The sequence below is a fragment of the Phocoena phocoena genome, chromosome 16 (genome assembly GCF_963924675.1).
Source record: "Phocoena phocoena chromosome 16, mPhoPho1.1, whole genome shotgun sequence".
Classification (NCBI taxonomy): domain Eukaryota; kingdom Metazoa; phylum Chordata; class Mammalia; order Artiodactyla; family Phocoenidae; genus Phocoena; species Phocoena phocoena.
In genome coordinates this window covers 47,179,810-47,204,522 of record NC_089234.1, presented here as the reverse complement: position 1 = coordinate 47,204,522, position 24,713 = coordinate 47,179,810, and the positions used below count along the sequence as shown (strand labels likewise).

Here is a 24,713-nt window from a genome sequence, read left to right as displayed (position 1 = left end):
AGGCAGAAAACTCCAAGCAATGCATTGATTGATTGCCTTTGACAATTGATTTTTTACTGACCTTTGATATAAAAAAGTGTTCTTAGACTTTTTGGCAAATTAGAACAATTAGTCATACTGTCTCTTTGACAGATCACCTTTGAATGATAGTAAGCTTTGTATAAAAATTGATATACCCAGAGAAACTGTTTGCACCTAACCTATTCTTCAAGCATTATATATGCATATGCATATGTATATATTTTGTACCCATGGTAATAACTATGAATTACTTCTATCAGTTTGAAAGTATAGTTAAATGATTTAAGGGGAAATAGGAAGTTATTGATACAACAGTACACAAAGTATTAACAGTATTGTAACTAGATAATAATTTGTTTCTTTTCATAAAACTCCCTTGTATTCTCTCATAAGGGTTTGGTAGCTAGAATTGTGTAAAAGAGGAAATAATGTTATCCAAGGTTCTTAAAGAATCAAGACTGAAATAAAATAAAATAAGCAGTTAAAAAAAACCTATTTAAAGGGGGTTACTTAATTTTTCTGTGGATGTGGTATCATTTTTCTTGGCTCTGTAGTTTTTGTCCTTTTTCACTGTATCAGTAAACAGTCGTTAGGTACACATCCTTCAAAGTTTTCAAAGTTGATATCATACTTTTACAACTATTAAAACAAAAATAATCAGTACTGCTCACTTGAACTCATTGATTTCATGTTGTATCATCAGATTTCAGTTAAACAATAACCAGAAGTAAATTTATACCTTTCATGTCATCTTATATATCATCCACACACTGCCTGAGATTTTTATTCCTTTTTATGTATTGTTGGGTGTTGACAGTATTATTAACCATATTTACTTTACTAAATGTTGCCTTGTGTGGAAATTCCAAAACTTTGCCAACTCTTGATAACCAGAATAATGATAAGCTAAAGAGAGTCTTATTCCATCTTTTGAGAGAAATGTAAAATTATTCATCTAACTATAAAGAATCTTTGGCAAGGGTGTTTTTTTAAAAGTATGTTGAATTCCTAGCCATTTTATTATTGATAGCTATGTATCTATATGATATTTTAGGTATGAATATAAGGAACGAACTTTCAGTTGTCAAAGAATAAGCATGTTCAGTGAGTTGCAATTGTGGTATGACAATTGGATAACTATTATATCTTGCTGAATCAACTCCATCTAAATCTTAAGTGCATATTGTATTGTTTAGCCACTTCCTGATTCAATGAGAAGTCACAATATGTAGCAGTTTAATAGCTAGCATGTTCTACTTCATAGCTCACAGAATGTCCTTGGTGAGTAAAGTAAGTCCACAAGAAATACAAAACAGATGAGAATTTCTTTAGAATACAACTTACCTAGTCTATTTCCTATAATTTGATGTGACTGTGAATGAAAGTCCTTATGTAATAAGAGAGCCCTAGGTATATTTAAATATTTGACCCTCTGTAACTTACTGTTAGTTGGAAATGAAGCAGGGTTTTTAAAACATTTTTCAATATATCTTTTCATTTCCTGTGTCTTGTAAATATCATTGATTTGTTATTTTGCATTTTTTGACTGTGGTCCATAGGAAAAAAAATAACTTTTATTGTGTGTAGTACATATTTGTGTATTTGTGTGTGCGTGTGAGTAAACAAAAGTTTCACAGATACTTATTAACACACAAGCTGTACTCTCATATTCTCTACTCTCTTCTGTTTCATTTAGAAAAAAAATTCTAATCCACTAAATTAATTTCATGACACATCAGTGGATTGGAACTCATAGTTTGGAAACACTGCCATTTTAACTGAATGCTTAGAAGGTATAAGTCCAAAAACCATCTGAGGTACCAAGCCCATGAAGGAAAATTTAATATTGATTGAGATAGCTTGGTTATTTGTGCACCCCTACAATTAAGATCATTTTAGTTAATAGAAAATGTGTTTCAAGTTTCAAGGGGCATCTTTAACCAGGACAAAGGATCAATCCTTGGTAATGAAAACATTCTAAATGTGAAAAGTCTACATTGTAGATAAATGTGATTTTGTTAATTATAAGTAATCATGATTATCATGTTTGGGAACATTAATATGCTAGTCACTTTATCTTGAATTTCTTTACATATTTTATCTTTGCTTAAACAAGAAACTTGACATTTCTTGGTTGACATAAAAGTTTAGCTAGGAAGGGGATCAAGATAGCAGAATAGGAAGACCCTAAACTTACCGCCTCCCATGGCACACCAAAATTACAACTATCTGTGAGCAGCTATCTGTGAGAAAGACCTGAAGACTAGCAGCAAAGATTTTCTACAACTAAAGATATAAAGAAAGAGCCACAATGAGATAGGTAGGAGGACAGAGACACAGTCTAGTCAGGACCCACACCATGTTGGTGACCCACAAATGGGAAGGCTATCACAACCACAGAGTTCCTTCCTGCAGAGCAGGGGGTCCAAACCCCATATCACATTCCCCACCCTGGGGGTCCTGCACTCTGAAGATAAGCCCCAGAACATCTGGCTTTGAAAACCACCAGGGCTTACAATCTGGAGAGGCAGAGGGCTGTAGGAAATGACACTTCACTCTTAAAGGGCATACACAAAATCTCACACACTGAGTCCCAGCACAGAGGCAGTAATTTAAAAGGCACCTGGGTCAGACCCACTTACTAATCTTAGAGAGCCTCCAGGAGAATCAGGAGGCAGTCAGGACTCTCCTGGGGATGGAGATGCTAGTGGCAGATACTTTGGGGATTTCATTTTATCCTATTGACACCAGTACTAGGAAGCACCATTTTGGAATCCTCACTCTATCCCATTCATGCTGGGGACTTGCTCTGTCCACAAGCAGCCCACAGCAGTCACTGGGGAAACCTGCCCCACCCAGCAGAGCAACCTGGGCAGGGCCTCACAGCCAGCAGGGCCAGGGGCCAGTCCCACCTATCAGCATGCTCACAGTAGTCGGCCCTGCTACAACAGAAGGGTGCATGCAACCCACATAGAAGACACCCCAGAATACTGGTGGCCAGAAGGAAGCATGCAGCTGGGCCCCATAGGACGTCTCCTGCATAAGGCCACGTTTCCAAGAATTGGGAGACATAAAGGACCTACCCAGTACCTAGAAATAAACACAGAGAATTAGGCAAAATGAGGAGACAGAGGAATATGTCCCCAATGAAGGAACAAGACAAAACTTCAGAAAAAGAACTAAATGAATGAAATGGTGATAAGCAATCTACCCAATAAAGAATTCAGGGTTATGGTTTTACAGATGCTCACAGATGGTTTTACAGATGAATTTGGGAGAATGAACAAACATAGTGAGAATTTCAACAAAGAGTTAGGAAATATTAAAGAGCCAATCAGAGCTGAAGAATATAATAACTGAAATGAAAAATACACTAGGAGGAATCAACAGTAGAATAGATGATACAGAAGAATGGATCAGTGATCTGGAAGACAAAGTAATGGAAATCACCGAAGATGAACAGAAAAAAAGAAAAAAGAATTTAAAAAATACGTAGTTTGAGACCTCCGAGACAACATCAGGCATACTAACATTTGCATTATAGGGGTCTCAGAAGGAGAAGAGGGAGAGAAAGGGGCAGATAACCTATTTGAAGAAATAATAGATGAAAACATCCCTAACCTGAGGAAGGAAAACAGATATGCAGGTTCAGGGGACACAGGAAATCCTGAAAAGATGAACCCAAAGAGGTCTGCATGAATACATAATTAAAATGACAAAAAGTAAAGGCAGAATCTTAAAAACAGCCAGCGAGGGCTTCCCTGGTGGCGCAGTGGTTGAGAATCCGCCTGCCGATGCGGGGGACGTGGGTTCGTGCCCCGGTCCGGGAGGATCCCGCATGCCGCGGAGCGGCTGGGCCCATGAGCCATGGCCGCTGGACCTGCGCGTCTGGAGCCTGTGCTCCGCGAGGGGAGAGGCCACAGCAGTGAAAGGCCTGCGTACCGCAAAAAAAAAAACAAAAACAGCCAGCGAAAAGCAACTGGTTATGAACAAGGGAACTCCCACAAGACTGTCAGCTGACTTTTCAGCAGAAATTCTCTAGGCCAGAAGTGAGTGGCACATTATTTTCAAAGTGATGAAAGGAAAAAACCTATAACCATGAATACTGTACCTGGCAAGTTTATCATTCAGAATTGAAGGAGAGATAAAGAGTTTTGCAGACAAGCAAAAACTAAAAGAGTTCATTACTACCAAACTGACCTTACTAAAAATGTTAAAGGGAATTCTCTAAATGGAAAAGAAAAGGCCACAACTAGAAATAAGAAAATTACAAAAGGAAAAATCTCACTGGTAGAGGCAAACATACAGTAAAGATAGTGGATTAACCACTTATAAAGCTAGTAGGAAGGTTAAAAGACAAGAGTAGTAAAATCATCTATATCTGTAGTAGGTGATTAAGGGATTCACAAAATAAATTTATTTTAAGATGCAGGACTTCCGTGGTGGTCCAGTGGTTAAGACTCCACACTTCCCCTGCAGGCGGTGCAGGTTCGATCCCTGGTCAGGGAAATAGGGTCCTGCATGCTGCACGGCATGGCCAAAACAAACAAAAAAAACAGATGTAATCTATGAGGTCAGAAACATAAAGCGGGGTGGAGGGGAGTAAAAATGTAGTGCTTTTAGAATGTGCTCAAACTTAAGAGACATGAACAAAAATAGATTGCTGTATATATCAGTTGTTATATATGAATCTCATGGAAACCAGAAACTGTAATAGGTACGCAAAAAATAAAGAGAAAGGAATCTAAACACCAAAGATAAGTCACCAAATCACAAGGGAAGAGAGCAAGAGAAGTAGAAAGGAACAAGGAACTACAAAAACAACCAGAAAACTATTAACAAATAGCAATTAAGTGTATACCTATTGATAATTATTACTTTAAATGTAAATATAGTAAATAAATACTCTATTCAAAAGACAAAGTGCCTGAATGGGTTAAAAAAACAAGACCAATGTATAGGCTGCCTACAAGAGACTCACTTCAGATATAAAGACACACACAGACTAGAAGTGAGAAGATGGAAAAATATTCCATGCAAATGGAAACAAAAAGAAAACAGTACTTAGACAAAATAGACTTTAAAACAAAAACTGTTACAAGAGACTAAGAAGGGCATTACCTAATGATAAAGGGATCAATCCAACAAGAAGGTAACACTTGTATATACACCCAAAATAGGAGCACCTAAATCATAAAGCAAATACTAACATGCATCAAAGAAGAAATTGACAATATACAGTAGTATTAGAGGTCTTAGCATTATTTTTTTGGATGTCTCCTCAGGCAAGGGAAACAAAAGCAAAAATAAGCAAATGGGGCCATGTCAAACTAAAAAGCTTTTCTACAGCAAACGAAACCATTAACAAAACAAAAAGGCATCCTACTGAATGGGAGAAAATATTTGCAATGATAATCCTGATAAGGAGTTAAAATACAAAATATATAAAGGATTCATACAACTCAATATCAAAAAAGCAAACAGTCCAATTAAAAAATGGGAAGAGAATCTGTATAGACATTTTCCCAAAGAAGACTTACAGATGGCCAATAGGTGCATGAAAAGATGCTCAACATCAGTAATCATCAGGGAAACGCAAATCAAAAACACAATGAGATATCACTTCACACCTGTCAAGGATGGCTATAATCAAAAAGACAACAGATATCAAGAGTTGGTGAGGATGTGGAGAAAAGGGAACCCTCGTGCACTGTTGGGATTATGAATTAGTGCAGCCACTATGGAAAACATTATGGAGGTTCCTCAAAAAATTAAAAATAGAACTACCATATGGTTCAGCAGTTTTACCTCTGGGTATTTACCCGAAGAAAACAAAAACACTAACTGGAGAAGATAACGCACCCCCCCATGTTTATTGCAGCATTATTTACAATAGCTAAGATATGGAAGCAACACAAGTGTCCATCAATAGATGAATGGACAAAGAAGATTTAAAAAATGGTACCTTGCTATTTGTGACAGCATGGGCGGATCTAGAGGACATTATGCTAAGTGAAATAAGTCAGAAAGAGAAAGATAAATACTGTATGATTTCACTTATATGTGGGATCTGTACAACAAAACAACTGAACAAACAAAATGAAAACAGGCTCATAGATCAGAGAACAATCAGGTAGTTGTCAGAGGGGAGGTAGGCATGGTATTTGGTGGAAAAGGTGAAGGGATAAAAACTTCCAGTTATAAATAAGTCACGGGGTTGTAATATATAGCATAAGGAGTATGGTCAATAATATTGTAACAACTTTGTGTAGGGGCAGATGGTTACTACACTTATTATGGTAATCATTTTGTAATGTATTTAAATGTTGAATCACTGTTGTTCAACCGAAACTAGCATATTATTCATCAACTGTATTTCAATAAAAATGTTTACAGTTATATATAGGCAACTTTTAGTATAATATAAAAAATATTAAGTGTCATGAGAAGTACAGGTAAAATTAAGATAAAAATTATAATTTCCTGGCCTTATATGATGGCTCATATTTGAACACTTAGAAAGGATGGTGATGGTCATTTCTCAGAAGGGAACAGAGGCAAAAAGGCAGAAAAGTTTGACATGTTCAAGAAATTGAAAGTAGTCTATTTGGATGAACTTTGTTCTAGAGGCAGTTTTTAAGCAGAGGAGAGAGCTAATGTCTCTACCCACTTGCTACAGGAGATAGCAGATGGATTTGAGTGGGGTGAACTTAGGCAGGGAGATTAGTTAAGAATTCATTGAAGTAGTTTAGAGAAGAAGAAATGAGATTCGGTAAGATAGTGTCTTCAGAAATAGAATATTTTGGGCTTCCCTGGTGGTGCAGTGGTTGAGGGTCCGCCTGCCGATGCAGGGGACACGGGTTCGTGCCCCGGTCCGGGCGGAGCGGCTGGGCCCGTGGGCCACGGCTGCTGGGCCTGCGCGTCTGGAGCCTGTGCTCCGCAACGGGAAAAAGAAATAGAACATTTTATCAAGATTATCAGAGTAAAATCACCATTATTTGTCCATCGATTAGATTAATTCATTCATAAATATTTGGGTATCTTCTGTACAATTCTGGGAACACAAGTGTGAACAAAACACATACTCTGCCCTTATGGGTTTTAGTCCAGTGGGAAACCCAGATGTTTACAATTTAGGGTGATGCATATGCTGCCATAGAAGGCCAGTGTGCCCTGGCAATGAGTGTCCAGACTACTAATCTTGAAGTCTCATGGATGGGTAGGTCTTGACCAGGGAAAATAAGCAGGGAGAAGTATGTTGGAGGCAAAAAGAAACTGTGTATCAGCTTGGAAATGAGAGAGAGACAGTGATACATTGTGGAACTGAAAGAAGTTCATTGTGGCTATATTTTGGGATTGGAGAGGAGGCCAGGACCAAATCATCCAGAGTACTAAAAAATCCTAATGAAAGGTTTGGGCTTTATCCTTTGAGCAGAAGGTAAACATGGTATGGTTTTAGGCAAGGGGGATTCAGGGCCAAATGTGCATGTTAGAACAATTATTTTAGTTACGGATATTTTAGTTACAAGTAAGAAACTTAAGCCAAAGGCAAAGAAAGTGGTCCAGGGAAGTTCAGCATATACAAGGGTAGGAAGTACAGCTGGACCTCACAAAGGTCTAGAACCAGAAATGGTTATCAATTAATATCAGGTGCTTTTGCTCTTGCTCTCCCTCATCACTGCATGTCTTGTCTCTAGCTCCTGATACATTGTTTTTTCTTTGTATACCTGGCTTCTCTAACTACAAAGCTAACCCACAGCCCCTCTTAGCTTTTCTCCCAACTCCAGATCCCCTGGAGAGAGTCCGATTGGCTCATTATCTCAGTTATCTCCCCTTGGTCTAATCATCTGTGGCCAGTAGAGCATATAGAATAAGTATAACTGCTTCAAAGCCCACCCCTGTCGCAATTAAGGGGGTGCAGTGAGTTGTTGGCTGGACAAATTTCTCAGAATGAACCAACTTAAGAAGATCACTCTGGCATAAGAGTGAAGAATTAGGGGCAAGGGGATTAGAGGCCCCTTTAGGAGAATACAGTAATGCAAGCAATAGTTAATATTGACCTGAGTTAGAGTGGTGAGTAAGAAGAGAATGAATTTGTAGTAGATTAAAGATTGACTCTCCAGAACTTCATGGTAAGCGGATATGGGAGGATAAAGAAACAAGGATAATGTCTGTGTTTCTGGCTTGTATAACTGAGTGGATGATGATAGCATTCTCTGAGCTGGAAGGACATAGGAGAGGCAAATTTGGTGGGGATTGAAGGAGATGGAGTGGATTATTCATTTTTGCACATGCAGAGTTTGAGGTAGGTAGCTTTGAGACATGTAAGTGGAAATGTGTAATGGACCACTGAATATATACATTTAGAGCAGAAGAAAAATCTCAATGGTAGATAAATGTTTGAAAGCTGGTTTTACATGCTAGCTGAAGCCTAAGAGTGGGTGAGATTGCCCTGGGAGAGTGTAACAAGGGAAGAGAGCCAAGACAACCCTGAAGAGAGTCATTTTTGAGGGCTGGTAGGGGAAATGAACCTATAAGGGAAGACTGAGAAGGAACAGAAGGTAAGAAAAATCAGGAGTATGCAGTGTTTTGGGGAATCCAAGAAAAGAGAGTGTTTCAGACAGAAGAATATGGTGAACAGTGCCAGATACTGCTGAGCAGCATAAGGAGTCAAGTTTTGTTGGGTTTCGGAGCAAGGAGCTTGTTGATGATGTTGGTGAATGAGTTTAATTGAAGTGGTGAAAGTAGAAGCAGAGGGTTGAGGACTCTTGGTGGGGGCAGTAAAGAGATCAAAACCGCAAATGTAAACAGTGCTTGAGAAATTTGGCTGTGAGAGGAAAGAGAAGAGGGATCAATAGCTAGTGATTGTTTTTGACAGTAAAATAGGGTTTTAAAGTATGTGTATATTTTTGTTTTTAAATAGCAGGGTCTTAATCATATTTGAGTGCTAGGAGGAAGACTGATGATTACTTGAGTAAGATCAGGAGAGTTATTCAGAGTACTGTTACATTGTAATAGTGAAGAATGAAGCAAAAGTAAGTATTTTTGGACCCTGGTTTAGTAAAGGGAAGAAGTTATTTCCTGACTTTTCTCTGGGAAGGGATTAGGATTATCTACAGGTAAGGTAGAGTTGAAGATGTAAGGAGCAGTGGGACTCTTTGAAATAGACCTTGTAGAAATTAGAGGGGATAGCTGACTAGGGGAAATCTAGAATTTTCTGCCTGGGTTAGATTGAAGGCCTTGAACTTAAAAGCACTATGGACCATTTTGGGTTTTGTTCAGTCTACATGTACGCTCAAAAGGAGACAGCTAGTTTGGTTTGTGCTGTGCGATTTCAGGTTGGTGCATCAGGAGAGAGTAGGGCAGGGTTATTGGCATAGTGGTGGTCTACTTAATGGGCCATAAGCTGAGGAATGAAAGAAGTAAAAACATGAGAGGACTAACAGGAAAGTAGAGTTCTTAAAGGCCTGGGTGGGAATCCTTATGTGCAGAACATAAGTGAGAGTAACTCAGTGTGAGACTGATCCTAAAATGAAGGTGACACTAAAGGAAAATGAACCAGTAGTTTCTTTGGAGAGTTGCAGCCTGTGTTGCTGGAAGAATAGTACTGCTGCTAATAGAAATAGATGTGGGGGCTTCCCCAGTGGCGCAGGGGTTGAGAGTCTGCCTGCCGATGCAGGGGACACGGGTTCGTGCCCCGGTCAGGGAAGATCCCACATGCCGCGGAGCGGGCTCGCTGAGCCTATGCTCTGCAATGGGAGAGGCCACAACAGTGAGGGGCCCACGTACTGCAGAAAAATAAATAAATAAAAAAAAAAAAAAAAAAAAAGAAATAGATGTGGAAGGAAGAGTGAGTTTTGGAAGGAAGAAAAGTTTGATCTTCACTATTTAGAGTTTGAATACCCATGGAATATCCATACTGAGATGATCAAGAGGCAGTTGAAAATATAGGAGAGAGGTCAGGACTGGAAATGAAATTGGGAATCATAATTGAAGCTATGACTTTACCAAGGAAGCATAATATAGAGAGTGATAAGGTGGTCTTAGGCACGGTGTGCATTTAAGGAGTGGGAAGTAGAGAAAACGTGCTTGCAAGGTTTGAGCAATTTACAGAGAAACTTAAGAGAAGTTAAGGAGGAATTGACTGAACAGGCCACTGGATTTGGGAATTCTTGAGTGGCTCTCCAGAGGGGTCAAGAAATAGTGGAGCATGAAAGGAGATTGTAAAGATGTGAGGATTAACTGTGACTTTTTGGCAACATGTTTATTGCCAATGAATGATGCGTATTATAAGTGATTTTTAAAATCTCCCCAGTATACGGACATTTAAAAATCATAACTTTGCTTTAAAATATTTTATTAGCCAGCTTCTGGCTTTCTGAAATGGAGTACACTGGTCATTTAATTTCTTAAAGCCTCAGGAGTATCATAATTAGTGATTATTACTCAGCACTGTAATACTGCTAGGACCTTCTGAGCACTGTTAGGACTTGTTCTTATACTGAGTGCTTCCCGTGTGCCTTGTTTTTTGACGGCTTCTTCCTCTAAGTCAGTTGACGTTATTATTCTAGAATCTTTTTCCTTCAAAGTACTTCACTGTGTTATAGCTGAAAATTGTTAGAGAATGAGAGAGCTCTTTAGGAACAAATAAATACACTTAGAGTAGTTAGCACTGTTAACATTTGTGAATCAAAAGATCCAGACCAAAAAAAAGCTAGTCATTTTATCACTTCTGCCAGTTGGCATGTTGGACACCCGTGTTATGTTTAAATTGTCTTCTAAGTGACTTCATGAGGTTTTTCCATATGTAGGTTATTGAACTACTCCAGAAAGTCATATATCTCTTTAGAGGGTCTGAGGCGGGGAGAAGATTAGAGGAGAAAACACTTAATATCTGCTGTAGATTTATGCAGGAAAAAAATCTGTTTTTAGTCTCTGGCTTTTGTTGCTGTTACTGTGTTAGTAGTGAAAAAAGAGATTTTTATGACCCAAGCTGTAGGTCTTAGCCAGTGAAGGGCAACTTGAAGATGAGATAGAGCTTAAAATTAAAGCTGTTTCTGAGTGATTGATTATAGTTTTGAAGCTGGACAATTAAACCTTTTTACTATTCTTGCAAATCTTCAACTTAGATTTGTCATACCTGGTTAATACAATCAAATGGAAATGCTTTTTTTCTCCCCGTCTTGCTGAGCTTACAGATTCTGAAAAATGGTGTAATTTACTCTGAAATTCAGTGGTTTGTTTTGTTTTGTTTTCTCCTGCTGGGAACAGGCACATTTAATTACAGAAAGCTGTTTGTCATGGAATCATTTTCTTCTAACACCTACCTAGCACTTTTTAAAAATTCTGATCATAATTCCATTGCTGGCAAGATAAACTAGTGGTAATTATATGTGGAATTAACTAACATTAATAAAATTCCCTGTAAGATGCATCTGGGACACTTTTATTTGCTATTCCCAATTTGTGGTTTAGAAGGTGTCTCTGGTGGTGGTTGAATGCGATCAACATTTTCTTCTCTTGTGAGCCTAGAATCTTATTACTAAAAGACTTGGCAAAAGTTATTAGAAAATGGCAGGCATTTGAATTTTTCTCAAGGAATAAGTTATTTTGCATGATCAATTTTTTGGATAGTGGAAGAATTTACCCAGGTACTGCATTGTACAAAGGTACCCTTAAAACTATGTATTCTTTCTTGTATAAGAATTCATAAAAATTTTATAGGAATTTACAAGTATGAGTTTTTTTAACTTTAAAATGGAAATATCTTTTGAGTATCTTGGGAAATAGTATATTCTTACAAATTAGGTTACCTGTTTTTATTGAATTGAATGTCACTGAGAATATTGGCATTGCATTTTAGCCACTAACAATAATCTAAATACAGTTGAGCAGCCCAGAGCCAGTTTCCTAATATTTTGAGATTTTTGCTATTTTGAGAACAAAGTAATTTAAAAATTTTGGATACCATCTAACTGAAATGTTGATGATAATTTCATAACCATATTGGGTTCCATTACATAAAGTATATTATCATCATTTGTTTAAAAAGTAGCCAGCAGCCTGTTACTTTGTGGCTAAGGACACTGCTATAAAGTCTTGAGATCTTTAATAAATAATTTGAATATATAAATCTTAGAAACTAGTTCTGAGGTTTTCATGTAGCTAAAGTCATCCTCAAAATACAGAAATTGTGAAGGGATACCTGTCTAAGCATTATTTTGTGGTTGGAATGTAAAACACCTACTCAAGTAACCTCAATTAAGGTATGGATATACAATGGAATATTACTCAGCCATAGAAAAGAACGAAATAATGCCATTTGCAGCAACGTGGATGGACCTAGAGATTATCATAGTGAGTGAAGTAAACCAGATAGAGAAAGACAAATATTACATGATACTGCTTATATGTGCAATCTAAAAAAAAAAAAAAAGATACAAATTGAACTTATTTACAAAACAGAAATAGACCTGCAGACATAGAAAACAAATTTGTGGTTACCAAAGGGGAAGGAATGGGGGGAGGGATAAATTAGGAATTTGGGATTAACATATATACACTACTATATATAAAACAGATAACTAACAAGGACCTATTCTATAGCACAGGGAACTATACTCAATATTTTGTAATAACTTATAATGGAAAATCTGAAAAAGAATATATATTATGTCATACATGTTAGTGTATGACGTAATGGTATTTCTATATTAATTACTTCAAATATAATTGAAGAATAAACTTTGAAAAATATGTGGAACTGAAATAGATGCATTTACATAGTGGCAGTTGAGATCTGCCCTAGAGGCTACTTGAGGGCTTTTAAGAGTGATGTTAATAGGAATTTTGAAACATTGACTTAGGTGTGAGGCCAGGAATCTCTGACTATAATCTGCAAGTAGTCAGACTTCATTAGTTAGACCTAACCTCATTTTAAAGGCTATTACCTACTTGCTGAGAAAGCAGCCCTAAGCAATTCCTTAGCAGAGATGCATACTGTAGAATGTGGTTCTGCCACCTTGGCCATAATTGATAAGCCCAGGGCAGGCCTTTGACCCAAGGGTAGTAGTCTGTGAAGTGGCCTGGTATGAAAACTGCACAAACAGCAGTAACGGGCATTAAACTAATCAAGCACATACCTCTTTTTCTCCTGTAAATTACTCCTTGAGAGGAGGAGAATGATGGGCAGTTCGTAATGGGAACTTATAGTTACAGTTTGTTCATTTGCCAGTTCATTCAACACCTATCTGATAGGTGGCCTAATATTTGCCAGTTACTATTCTAGGCTCTGGTGATATAATCATGAACAGACCAACTTTCATGCTTTCATGCAACTTACGTTGAGGGGACAGATAAGTAACATGTAATAGATGTCAGTAGTGTAAGTGCTTTGAAGAAAAATGAAGCAGGCTGAGGAAGAGGGTGTGATTAGAGGGTACTATTTTAGATAGGCCAATAATGTAAGGCATTTCTGAGAAGCTGATGTTTGAGCAGAGTCCTAAGTAGAAGATGATGAGGGAAAAGTCAGCATGCAGCCATCATGAGGTAGTAGAAGCCAAGAGTTATACAGAAGAAAATTTCAGAGTAGAGTGAAATTTTATATTAGTCAAGGTTCTCCGGAGAAGCGAACCAATATGATGGGTGGGTGGGTGGGTGGGTAGGTAGATGGGGGGAGGGAGGGGCGAGAGAGAGAGAGAGAGACAGAGACAGAGACAGAGAGACAGAGAGAGAGAGAGACAGAGAGACAGAAAGACAGAGAGATAGGTAGATAATGGAGGCTGACAAATTCCAAGATCTACAGTTGGCACTCTGGAGACCCAGAAAGCTGATGTAACACTAGTCTAAGTCTGAATGCCTGAGACCCAGAATAGCCGATGATGTTAAGTTCTAGCCTGAAGGCCAGCAGGCTCAAGACTCAATATTTCAGTTCTAGTCTGAAAGCATGAAAAAAATGATATCCTAGCCTGAAGGTAGTCAGGTAGGAGGAGTTCCCTTCTACTTGCAGGAGAATAAACCTTTTTGTTTTTTAAAGATGTTGGGCGTAGGAGTTTATTAATTAATTAATTTATTTTTGCTGTGTTGGGTCTTCGTTTCTGTGCGAGGGCTTTCTCTAGTTGCGGCGAGCGGGGGCCACTCTTCATCGCGGTGCACGGGCCTCTCCCTATCATGGCCTCTCTTGTTGAGGAGCACAGGCTCCAGACGCACAGACTCAGTAGTTGTGGCTCACGGGCCTAGTTGCTCCGTGGCATGTGGGATCCTCCCAGACCAAGGCTCGAACCCGTGTCCCCTGCATTAGCAGGCAGATTCTCAACCACTGCGCCACCAGGGAAGTCCACCTTTTCGTTTTTATTCAGGCCTTTAGATGTTTGGATGTGGCCCACCTACATTGAGGAGAGCAATATGCATTACTCAGTCTATTGACTTAAATTTTAAATGTTAAAATCATCCAGACACCCTCACAGAATCACCTAGAGTAATGTTTGACCAAATATCTGTGTACCCTGTGGCCTAGTCAGTTTGACACGCAAAATTAACCATCACAGAGGGGGTCTGCTGGTAGCCATAAAAGCAAGATGATTAAAGATAGATAGGCTCCAATTCACCCCAGTGACCTATTGTCAAGATAATCTGACAATTAGAGCTATCTTGAATTCTGAACTTTGTTGTACTGCCTGAATTATTTTCTGTTGTCTGTGAGGCCTGGCTTTATGGCTCTGTTGAACTCACTCTTTTTTCCCTGAGTACTCTTTATATAACTACTTAGTTTAACTCGTTTGTCTCTACATTCAGGCTCACCAGACCAACCATTTTATGGATGGGCCAGCCTGATAGCAGATGAGTCTTGTTTCTTGTATAGACATTACAGAAATAAACCTTGAGTTATAAAAGCCTAATTCAGCCTTTTTTTTTCTTATGAAGGAAAACAATGGTAAAGATAAACAGAACTTTTAAAAATGATTTGTTACTTTTATAAAGGTTCACATTCTTGGTTAACATTTTTAGCAGTTACTTATTAAATTATACCTCTTTTAAAGAGCTGACATGTTTTGGAAATCTGAGAGTGTAGGAGACACAGTCCTTGCCCTCAGAAGGACCACAGTCTGACAGTAAAATCTGCATATCTAAATATACAGCAAGGTAGTTTTGATGAGAAATTAGGTTCAAGCTGGAAAAGGCTTCATGAAGATTATATTTAAGCTAGTCTTTGGTAGATAGAATTTGGATAGCTACAAAAAAGAGGTCAAAGTATTTCCCAAAAAAGAAAGGGAAATGAGTAAATCAGGTGAAAGAGTTTGGGGATGATAATTTAACCACGTTGACATGAGTGTAGTGTTCTTGCAGAGGAATATTTTGAAAGCTAAAGCTGAAACTCAGTATGTCCACAACATTCTGTTGCATGTTAACCACTTTGAGCCTCAGCTACTCATCTATTAAATGGCATAATAATGCCTTATCTTTTCTTTTATTCCTGTGAGACTCATGACCAGTCACATCTAAATTCTATATAGTTTCTTTGGTTTTAATCCACAAAGAGGCCTTTTTGAGTAGGGAAATGAGTTTTCAGATTCCATATCATTTCTTCCTCACACTCTTCCTGCTCCAGCTTCCTTATGGAGAGAACAGTACACCAAATGGATCCTCTGTAAATCTCACCACTATCCTTAATGCCCTTATCTTAGAAATTGTTCCTTCTGTCTCAGTCTTCTGAAGGTATTTTCTGATGGCAGTGCTGCATTAGTATCTCTTTCTGTTTGGCCACACATGTGCTTTGGATCCCATTTCTTTCCACCTTTTCAGAGATGTTTTTCACTCAGGTTTCTTTTTCACTCTCCTGGTGTCACCCTTCCTATCTTTTTGGGTCTTTTCTATTAGCAGATAAATATGATCAGGTTGTCTTTATGTTATATATATTATGCATGCTATGCTGTAGTATATTATATATAATATCTAATCTAATCATCCTCCCTTGACCATATACCTTTCTCCATCAATTTCCTTGTGTCTTCTCCATCAGCTTCTCTAAAGAACTAGTTATACCCGCTTAACTTATTTCTAAAATCATATCCTATTCACACCTAAGCTCATTCCAATCTACCTTCTACCCCCATCATTCTATTCTAATACCCTTCTACCCCCATCACTCTACTTATTTGATATTTCTGTAGCATTCAATACTATTGACCATTCTGTTCTTGAAAACACTCTTCCTTTGGCTTCTTCAGTGTGTTCTCCTCATTTTCTGTGTATGTCTCTGGCTACATCTTCTCTGACTTCTTTGTTGGCTTATCTTTCTCTGATTGCTCATTAAATGTGGGTATCCACAAAGCTGACTCTTAGGCCTTTCTTTTCTTACTACTATATCCTCTTGAGTAATATTATTCTTTCTCATTGCTTCAATAACAATGCCAACTTTTAAATTTATATCTTTCACATAGACTTCTCATCTGAGGTCCAATTCTGTATCTAGCTACCAAATTGATATTTCCATTTGGATGTCTCGGTGAGGTATCTCAGACTCAACATGCTTAAGACACAACATGTTTGTAACTTCACCTCTTCCTTCATGTCTTCTTCAGCACCAAGACTTGTTTTATTTTGGACTCAATATAGTGTATGGATGAAGGACTCAAATCCTCACTCTAAAAACAAACAAACAAACCTCACTACTCTTTACTAACTTTGCAACCATAGGTAACCTTTAAAGACTCAATTCTGTCATCTGTAAAATGGAAAAACAATAGGTCCTTTCTTAACATAATGCAGCATCAGACAAAATGAGTAAATGGGACTTATACTTCCAGCCAAGATTTAGTAACAGGGACTGAATTTACTCTCTATCCATAAACAATTAGAAAACCTTCATAGGACTGTTGTGAGGATTAAAAGAGTATTTATAAGCACTTGAAACAGGACCCCAGCATAAAGTAAGCTCTATGTAAAATTTTGCTTTTATTATTATTAAATATAGATTTGATGGTAAAAAAAAAATAGTGGGATGAAGCTCTGAAGTGCTGCTTTAAGGGTAAATTATGGTATTAATTGTTTATATTATAAAAAGCAATCCTCAAATCAGTACTCTTAAGCTTCCATTTTAAGAAACTAAAGGATAAGAGTAATCCTAAAACAAAAAAGGGAATAAAGACAAGAGCAGAAACCAAAGAAATAGAAAAGTACAAAACAATAAAGAAAAACAGAAACTAAAATTTGGCTTTTTGAAAAGATCAATAATAGTGATAAAATTCTAGCCAGACTAATCAGGAAAAAAAGAGAGAGGATGCAGATTACAATAGCAGGAATGAAAGAGGACACATGTCTACAGATCCTATAGACATTAAATTCAACAATTTAGATGAAATGAGCAAATGCCTTTAAAAACACAAACTACCAAAAGCTCATTTAAGAAGAAATAGATAACCTGAGCAGCCCTATATATTTAAAAAAAAATAAATTTGCAGTTAAAATCTTCCTTCAAAAAATCTCTTGTCCTAGAATGTTCACTGAGGCATTCTATCAAACATTCAAGATGAAATAATATCAGTTCTACACAAAGTCTCTCAGAAAATAAAAAGGAGGGAATACTTCCCAGCTCATTTTATGAGGTCAGCATTTACCCTTAGCATGAAAGAAAACTACAGACCAATAGCCCCCACAAAAATAGATGGAAAAACCTTTAATGAAATTTTAGCCAACTGAATCAATAGTATTTAAAAAAAAAAAAAAAAGGGTAATACTTTTTACCAAGTAAGAGTCATTACAGGAATACAAGTTTGGTTTAATGTTTGAAAATCAATCAGTGTAATTCACCATATGAACCTACTAAGAAAGAAAAACCATATGATTATCTGAATAGATTCAGAAAAATCATTTGACAAGATTTAATGCTCTTTAGTGATAAAAAAACACTCAGTAAACTAGGACTTGAAGGGAACTTTTTCTGCCTGTTAAAGGGTGTCTAGTAAAATCCTGTAATTTACATCACACTTAGTGGTGAAAGACTGAATGCTTTTCCCCTAAGGTCGGGAATGAGGGAATGATGATGCTCTTACCACTTCTATTCAGGATTGTATGGGAATTACAGTCAGTGCAGTGAGGCAAGAAAAGGAATTCAAAGCCATCCAAATTGGAAATGAAGAAATGAAACTGCTTGTGTGTGTAGAAAATCTCAAAGAATCCACAAAAAAGGCTACTAAGACTAATAAGTGAGCTTAGTACAAAGTTATTATGCAAAAGAATTAATTGTATTTCTTTGTACTAGCAATGAACAACTGAAATTTAAATAAAAATAAATTAACGTAAAAACATTCACAGTAGCATCTAAATGTCAATAATACTGTGGAGAAGTTGAACAGAATTTTGCAAGACCTGTGTACTGGAAACGATAAAACATTGCTGAGGGAACTTAAAGGAGAACCAAGTAAATGGAAATGAATATCATGTTCATGGATCAGAAAACTCAAAATTGTTATAATGTCATTTCTCCCCAAATTGATGTTTATTACTCAGTACAGTTCCAGTCACTATCTCCACAGGCTTTTTTGTAGAAATTGACAAGCCTATGGTCTGTTAACTTAGGCAAAGTTAATGAGACTTGTGGTTTCAGACAGTCTTCTCTGGAATATTACATGACTAGTTTTGTTATTGATTTTGGAAATGTTTCTCTGGGCCTTTCTTTATCTAAATCATGTCTCTACCTTCACAATTGCTTCCAGTTTATTTCTTCTAAAGCCTACACTGTTTAAACTTTTTGTTTATTTTTAACTCCACCTACCTAAAACTTCTTTTTAATTTTAATTTTATTTCTTTCATTTGGCTTAGTTCAGTAGCTCACTGGTTTTCCTCTTCCAGCTCTTGCTCCCTCTCTTGCAGTATAATCTCCAAGTAGCAGCTAGGGATATAGTCAAGGCACTCTCTTACTCTGCACTTTCCAGTGGCTTTTATCCTACTCTAAGAATTGAGCTATTATGTGGATATGATAACTTAGGTCTGCGTGTGTGTGCACAGAATAAACTCATCCACCTGCTTTAAAAAAAGAAAAAAAAAAAAAAAAGAATTCAGCTATTAGAATCCAGTTCATGAGCCTCTACATGATCTGGCCCCAGGACACAGCACAGTGCCTGGCACATGGTATGCATTTAATATATGTTGAATTAAATCTTTGCATTCTAAGTCTTACCAGAATTTTTTTTGTGTTTGTTTTTGTTGTTGTTGTTAGCATTGTCTTACAGCCACACACACAAAAATAGTAATTCTTTAGACCTAACTGGTTTCTCAGTTTATTACGGGATATGGAGAGTAGGTTGGAGCTGTCTTGCATGCATTTTAAGCCTCACTTTATTTGATTTTATTTTATTTTACTTTTCGGCCATGTTGTACGGCATGTGGGATCCTAGTTCCCCGACCAGGGATTGAACCTCTGCCCCCTGCATTGGAAGCACCGAGTCTCAACTATTGGACCGCCAGGGAAGTCCCTTGCATGCATTTTAGAATAGGCCAGTTTTGTCTAGTAAGGATGGTTAATAAGATTTGTCAGTAAGTAATACTCAAACGGGGAGGAAAAGACTGCTTTGGCTTTAAATCAGACAAATTGTAAAAATCTGTGGTCAGAACTTAGGTTATGCTTTAGATGACCCAAACAGTTCAGAACAGCATTGTTTTGTTTCATATCCCAATATACTAAATGCTTCTCTTATAGTTTCTTATTTTTAAAATAACTTTACCGTATATATATATTTTTAATCTTATATTTTCTACTGTGATTCTTTTCTTTCAACCATTACAACCTCAGCTTATGCATTACACCCGGATGTTGCTATTGGGGATCAGGGGCTCTGTTTTAATGACAGCAAGGTGCTGCTCTGTGTTCGTTAGTTTTTTCTGTAGGAGTGATATGTGATAACCAGCTTACTAACCTGTCAATTTGTTGTTCCTTCCAGGAACACTCACTGAGATTGTGAATTATTTTTGAATGAAAGTTAATCAGTTACAAAAATTAAGGTTTCAACACTATAATAAACACATAAAAAGGACTAGTTTAAACTTTTAAACTGGAAGTGACCTTAAAAACAGTTATAATTATTTGCTTTTTGTTTTTCTTTTTTAAACTATTGGTTGTTTCTTAAGTATAACAGATGCTAACCAGGCTCTGGGGTAATTTTTTCTTTCTAACTGTGTTTTTTAATGAAGCAGCTCTTTTAACATGATCTAGCAATCTGTGAATAGAGTGATGACTTGAATTTTAAGATTAAGCAAATTCATTTTGTTAACATCACATTTTGTTCCATTTTGCAGCTTCTTGGTGAATTTTTGGATGAAGCCATTAAATTAATTGCTTGCCACCATGAGCAGAAGCAAGCGTGACAGCAATTTTTATAGTGTAGAGATTGGAGATTCTACATTCACAGTCCTGAAACGGTATCAGAATTTAAAACCTATAGGTTCAGGAGCCCAAGGAATAGTATGGTAAGTTTTTACTTACAAAAATTAGGCAAAGAATCATTAACTGCTCTGTTTTCTTCTCTCATAAATTCTTTGGTAAATATTCCTTGGTAAATATTTAGCTTGCCTCAAAAAATTAAAACTATAAAATTTAAATTAAAGCTATAACACGATTGTTTTGTTCTGAGATTAATGGCTTTTTTATTATTCATAAAACATAATTTTATAAATCAGCTCTGTCATCTTTAAGGGTAAATTATGATTAAATACTTGGTCATAAGCCATGTAAAGACAGATATGTGTATCAGGAAAGAATAAGTGGCATGCTTGGTAATTCCATGTATACATTTATTCCCATAGCTAACTGTTTAATAAGAAGTTTCACTTAATCATCACTTTTACACTGTAATGAAATTCTCGAATATCATAAATCTTGTTTTACACTGGGGAATAAAGTCAGCTAATATGTCACTGTATGTGTTTCAAAACTCCTATATATCTTTAAAATTGATCTACAGGCTAATTTTTACAAAAGGCCTAGGCTCTATAGATCAGCATAATTCCTTATAAACTGAAAATCAAAACACTCTTTGGGATAGTTCTGTTAATAATTTTAGGTTACTAAGTTAGCATAATAAGCTAGTGTTGTAGGGAATTCTAAGTCTCACTCAAGCATAATTATATCTTTATTACCTCTTCTTGAACCAGATTTGTTTTGGAATCTATTAAAAAATCCTAAGTGTTTACAACCCTGCAGTTCTCCCAGGTTCTAGAAAAACTTTTGCATACAGCTCTTGCATATGTACAGAAAGAGACATATGTAGGGCTGTTCTTTGCAGTACCATTTAAAATAGCAAAAATTGGTAATAGCATCAAATCTATCAGTAGGAGAATAAAAAATAATCACACAGTGAAATACTCTACAACATGTAAAATGAACTGGAGCTTATATGTGTCAACAAGGATAATCAGAAATGTAACGCTGAGTTTAAAAGCAAGATGTAGAATATACATACATTATTATACTGTGTATATATATGTACTTTAAAGTATGCAAAACAATACCATATATTTATGTATGCAGAAGTATAAAAACATTCATAAATACCAAACTCAGGATAGTACTTAACCTCTGAGAATAGAGAGAAGGAAGGGGGCTTTACCTATAATAATATATTTCTTTTAAAAAAGTTCAGAGGAATAATGGTAAAATATTAGAATCAAACAAATTTGTGTAATGGGGACTGTAGCATTTATTCTCTTTTCTGTATTCTTAAGGTAATTTATACTATCACAAACTACAGAAGCTGGGTCACTTTATAAAGCATTATTGGCTGATTGGTTGTCATTTTAACTGATGACATTTAACCACCCACAAATTAAATTTAAAGAAAATGATGTGGTAATATCAATATGCTAAGAATTCTGAAAGTGAACTCTTGGTTCAGATTCTAACTCTCTGATTTATTAACTTTGTGACTCACATGGCAAATTAACTCTTCTAAAGCCTGTTTTCCCACCTAGTATACAGGGTTGTTGTGAGGAATATATTATTTATAAAATACTTAATCGTATTTAAAAAATATATTATGTTCCTGTATCTTCACTTATCCTCAGACAAGTGCTTTTTGAAATTTGTGTACCAGAATTTTCTTTTTTAATTGCTTTGGAAGGTAATCAGCCCCTGTCCTAAGGAATAAATGCGTTCAAATTTTTGCTTCACAAAACATTACTATGAAATAGACAAAAAAATTTTTTTAAACTCACTGTTGTACTACTGTCAGAATCAACTGAAGAACTTAATTTTTTTTTTTTAAAGGCATTATTTTGGGCCCCAGTTATAGATGGTAAGATTCATTGGGTCTGGATTGGGGCCTCTGAGTCCCCAGGTGTTTCTAATTTGTGCACATTTAAGAATCAATAATTATGGGCTTCCCTGGTGGCACAGTGGTTAAGAATCTGCCTGCCAATGCAGGAGACATGGGTTCAAGCCCTGGTCTGGGAAGATCCCACATGCCACGGAGCAACTAAGTCCGTGAGCCACAACTACTGAGCCTGTGCTCTAGAGCCTTTGAGCCACAGCTACTGAAGCCCGTGCGCCTAGAGCCTGTGCTCCGCAGCAAGAGAAGCCACCGCAGTGAGAAGCCCGCGCATCACAATGAATGAACATGCCATGCAGCCAAAAATTAATTTAAAAAAAAGAATCAATAATTAGAAATCTAATTCCTTGGATACAAAATAGTTCAAATTTAGAGTTTGATATAGCAGATAAAAAATTAATAGGAATGAATTTAATGGTTAAAAATAAAATACTTTAACTGAAACAGTCAAAACTTTTAATCATTTTATGTGACCCCTAATGTTTTTTGTTTTGCCTTTTTTTTTAGTTTGGGAGGAACATATCTGTAAATAACAGCATTTTCTAAGTAAAGATTGTAATATGTATGTTTTGGTGTGTATGTATATATATGTATACAGGCAATAGTTAATGGTATATATAGAATGTATAGATGTTTCCTTTTATGTAGTACCAATTTCTTAATACATAATTTCTTCACTATATTTGATATAGTAAGATTGCCACAGAACAAACTCAGGTTTCCAGTTAGGTGAGAGAATAATTTTAATCAGTAGTGTGCTGACTTTCCAAATATTATATAAACAGAACTCATCTTTTATAGTATGTTAGGTGGCCCAGTATGAAAAGCACGACCTCATGTCTTAGTCTTCTCGTCTCAGCTTTGCTTTTAACTTTCTGGCTGACCTTGGACAAATTACTTAACCTCTCTGGCCCTATATCAGGCAGTGATTAATCCAAATGATTTTTAAAAGCCTCCTTTAATCATAATATTCTATAATTTTAAGACACTTTACCTTACTTGTGCTATATTTTCTTTGACCTGTCATTTGCAAAATGTGCCATTTGGTCAGAGTCATATGGTAGAGGAAGATGTGAAGAGTTAATGAGTATATTTCCCAGAATTATAGATGTTTCGTTAATAGTTATGAAGCAGCTTCTGATGTCCTGAAATCTGGCATTTATATTTATAAATACCTTGATTTTTAATTTCTCCTCCAAAACAGGTTTTAAGTGTTTACTTTTTATAAAATAATCTTTCGTATAGATGCCTCTGTATGCACTTTCCTCTTCTGTATTCATTTTGTTGTGTCTAAAGAGGAAGTGATGTACTTATGTAGAATTCTTCAGCAAATGTTTTGAGTAGAATTTATGACCACATGTATTCTTTATCCTGTCTTTCCTTGGTGTAGATTTGGGGTGAGGGATTCATTTGGGGTCTAAGCTATCTATTGGACCTGAATACTCATTAAACATTTGTGCATTGAGTGCCCATTGTATGCTAGGTGGATCTTGCATGACACCCAGTGAACAAGCAGTCTCTTTCTTCACAGTCCATTTTCACTTTTAATCCATCAGCATTTTAAGAAACAGTTAACAATGCTGTACACTGTTGGAATATGCTCTAATAGGTATAGGAGAGACATATTGAGCATCAAGGGCTGGAAATTGGTTCAAGTGCATTTATCTTTGGAGAAAGTGAGGAATCTACATGAATGTTTCATAAATTCAGTTTTGCAGATTTTTAAGTTTTTTGTTGTTTTTGAATTTCTTATTACAGTGCAGCTTATGATGCCATTCTTGAAAGAAATGTTGCAATCAAGAAGCTAAGCCGGCCATTTCAGAATCAAACTCATGCTAAGCGTGCTTACAGAGAGCTAGTTCTTATGAAATGTGTAAATCACAAAAATGTAAGTGAACATTTTAGAAAATTTCTTAAGTATAAATGAAATCAAGATTTGTTCATGAATACATGAATATAAAAATCTTTTAAAATAGTAGGTGCTTTAAATTGTTCTTTTGGATTGAAGCATTGCTTAAAGGGATATATAAATTTTTCTCAACTTTATTCAATTATATTAGAAGAAAAATAGCTTATGAAATTTAGATTGTATAATTTTCTGACATTTAATTTGCAAAAGGAATTTTAAAGAGGTGGATGTTTTAGAACTTTATTTAGGCTTGATCTCATCTTCTGCTTTTTGTTTTCTATTAAGCTGACATTTTGGAAAACTGGAGCCTGAGCACAGAGATGAAATTGTTCCCATTATTCTTTGACATTGATACTTTATTTAATAATATTGGATAAAGCAGTTTACCAGAAACTTTAAAAAATATTTAAATGGAATTAGTAAAACATTACTAATTCTATTTTCTAATGATTATAAAGACTTAA

The 24,713-nt window shown here is 36.3% G+C and overlaps 1 protein-coding gene across 7 annotated transcripts in view; it reads left to right on the top strand.

Moving 5' to 3' along the window:
- The first annotated feature begins 20,300 nt into the window (after positions 1–20,300).
- The window catches only part of MAPK8 (mitogen-activated protein kinase 8), a 41,045-nt gene continuing 36,632 nt past the window's right edge, over positions 20,301–24,713 (top strand). For 6 of the 7 annotated variants that reach the window (XM_065894316.1, XM_065894315.1, XM_065894313.1 and 3 more), the window contains exons 1-2: positions 20,363–20,484; positions 24,099–24,228. In XM_065894316.1, the coding sequence (XP_065750388.1) occupies positions 20,363–20,484; positions 24,099–24,228 (252 nt within the window). Of the gene's footprint in view, positions 20,485–24,098; positions 24,229–24,713 lie in introns of all 7 variants that reach the window. The other variant, XM_065894314.1, reaches the window with a different exon arrangement.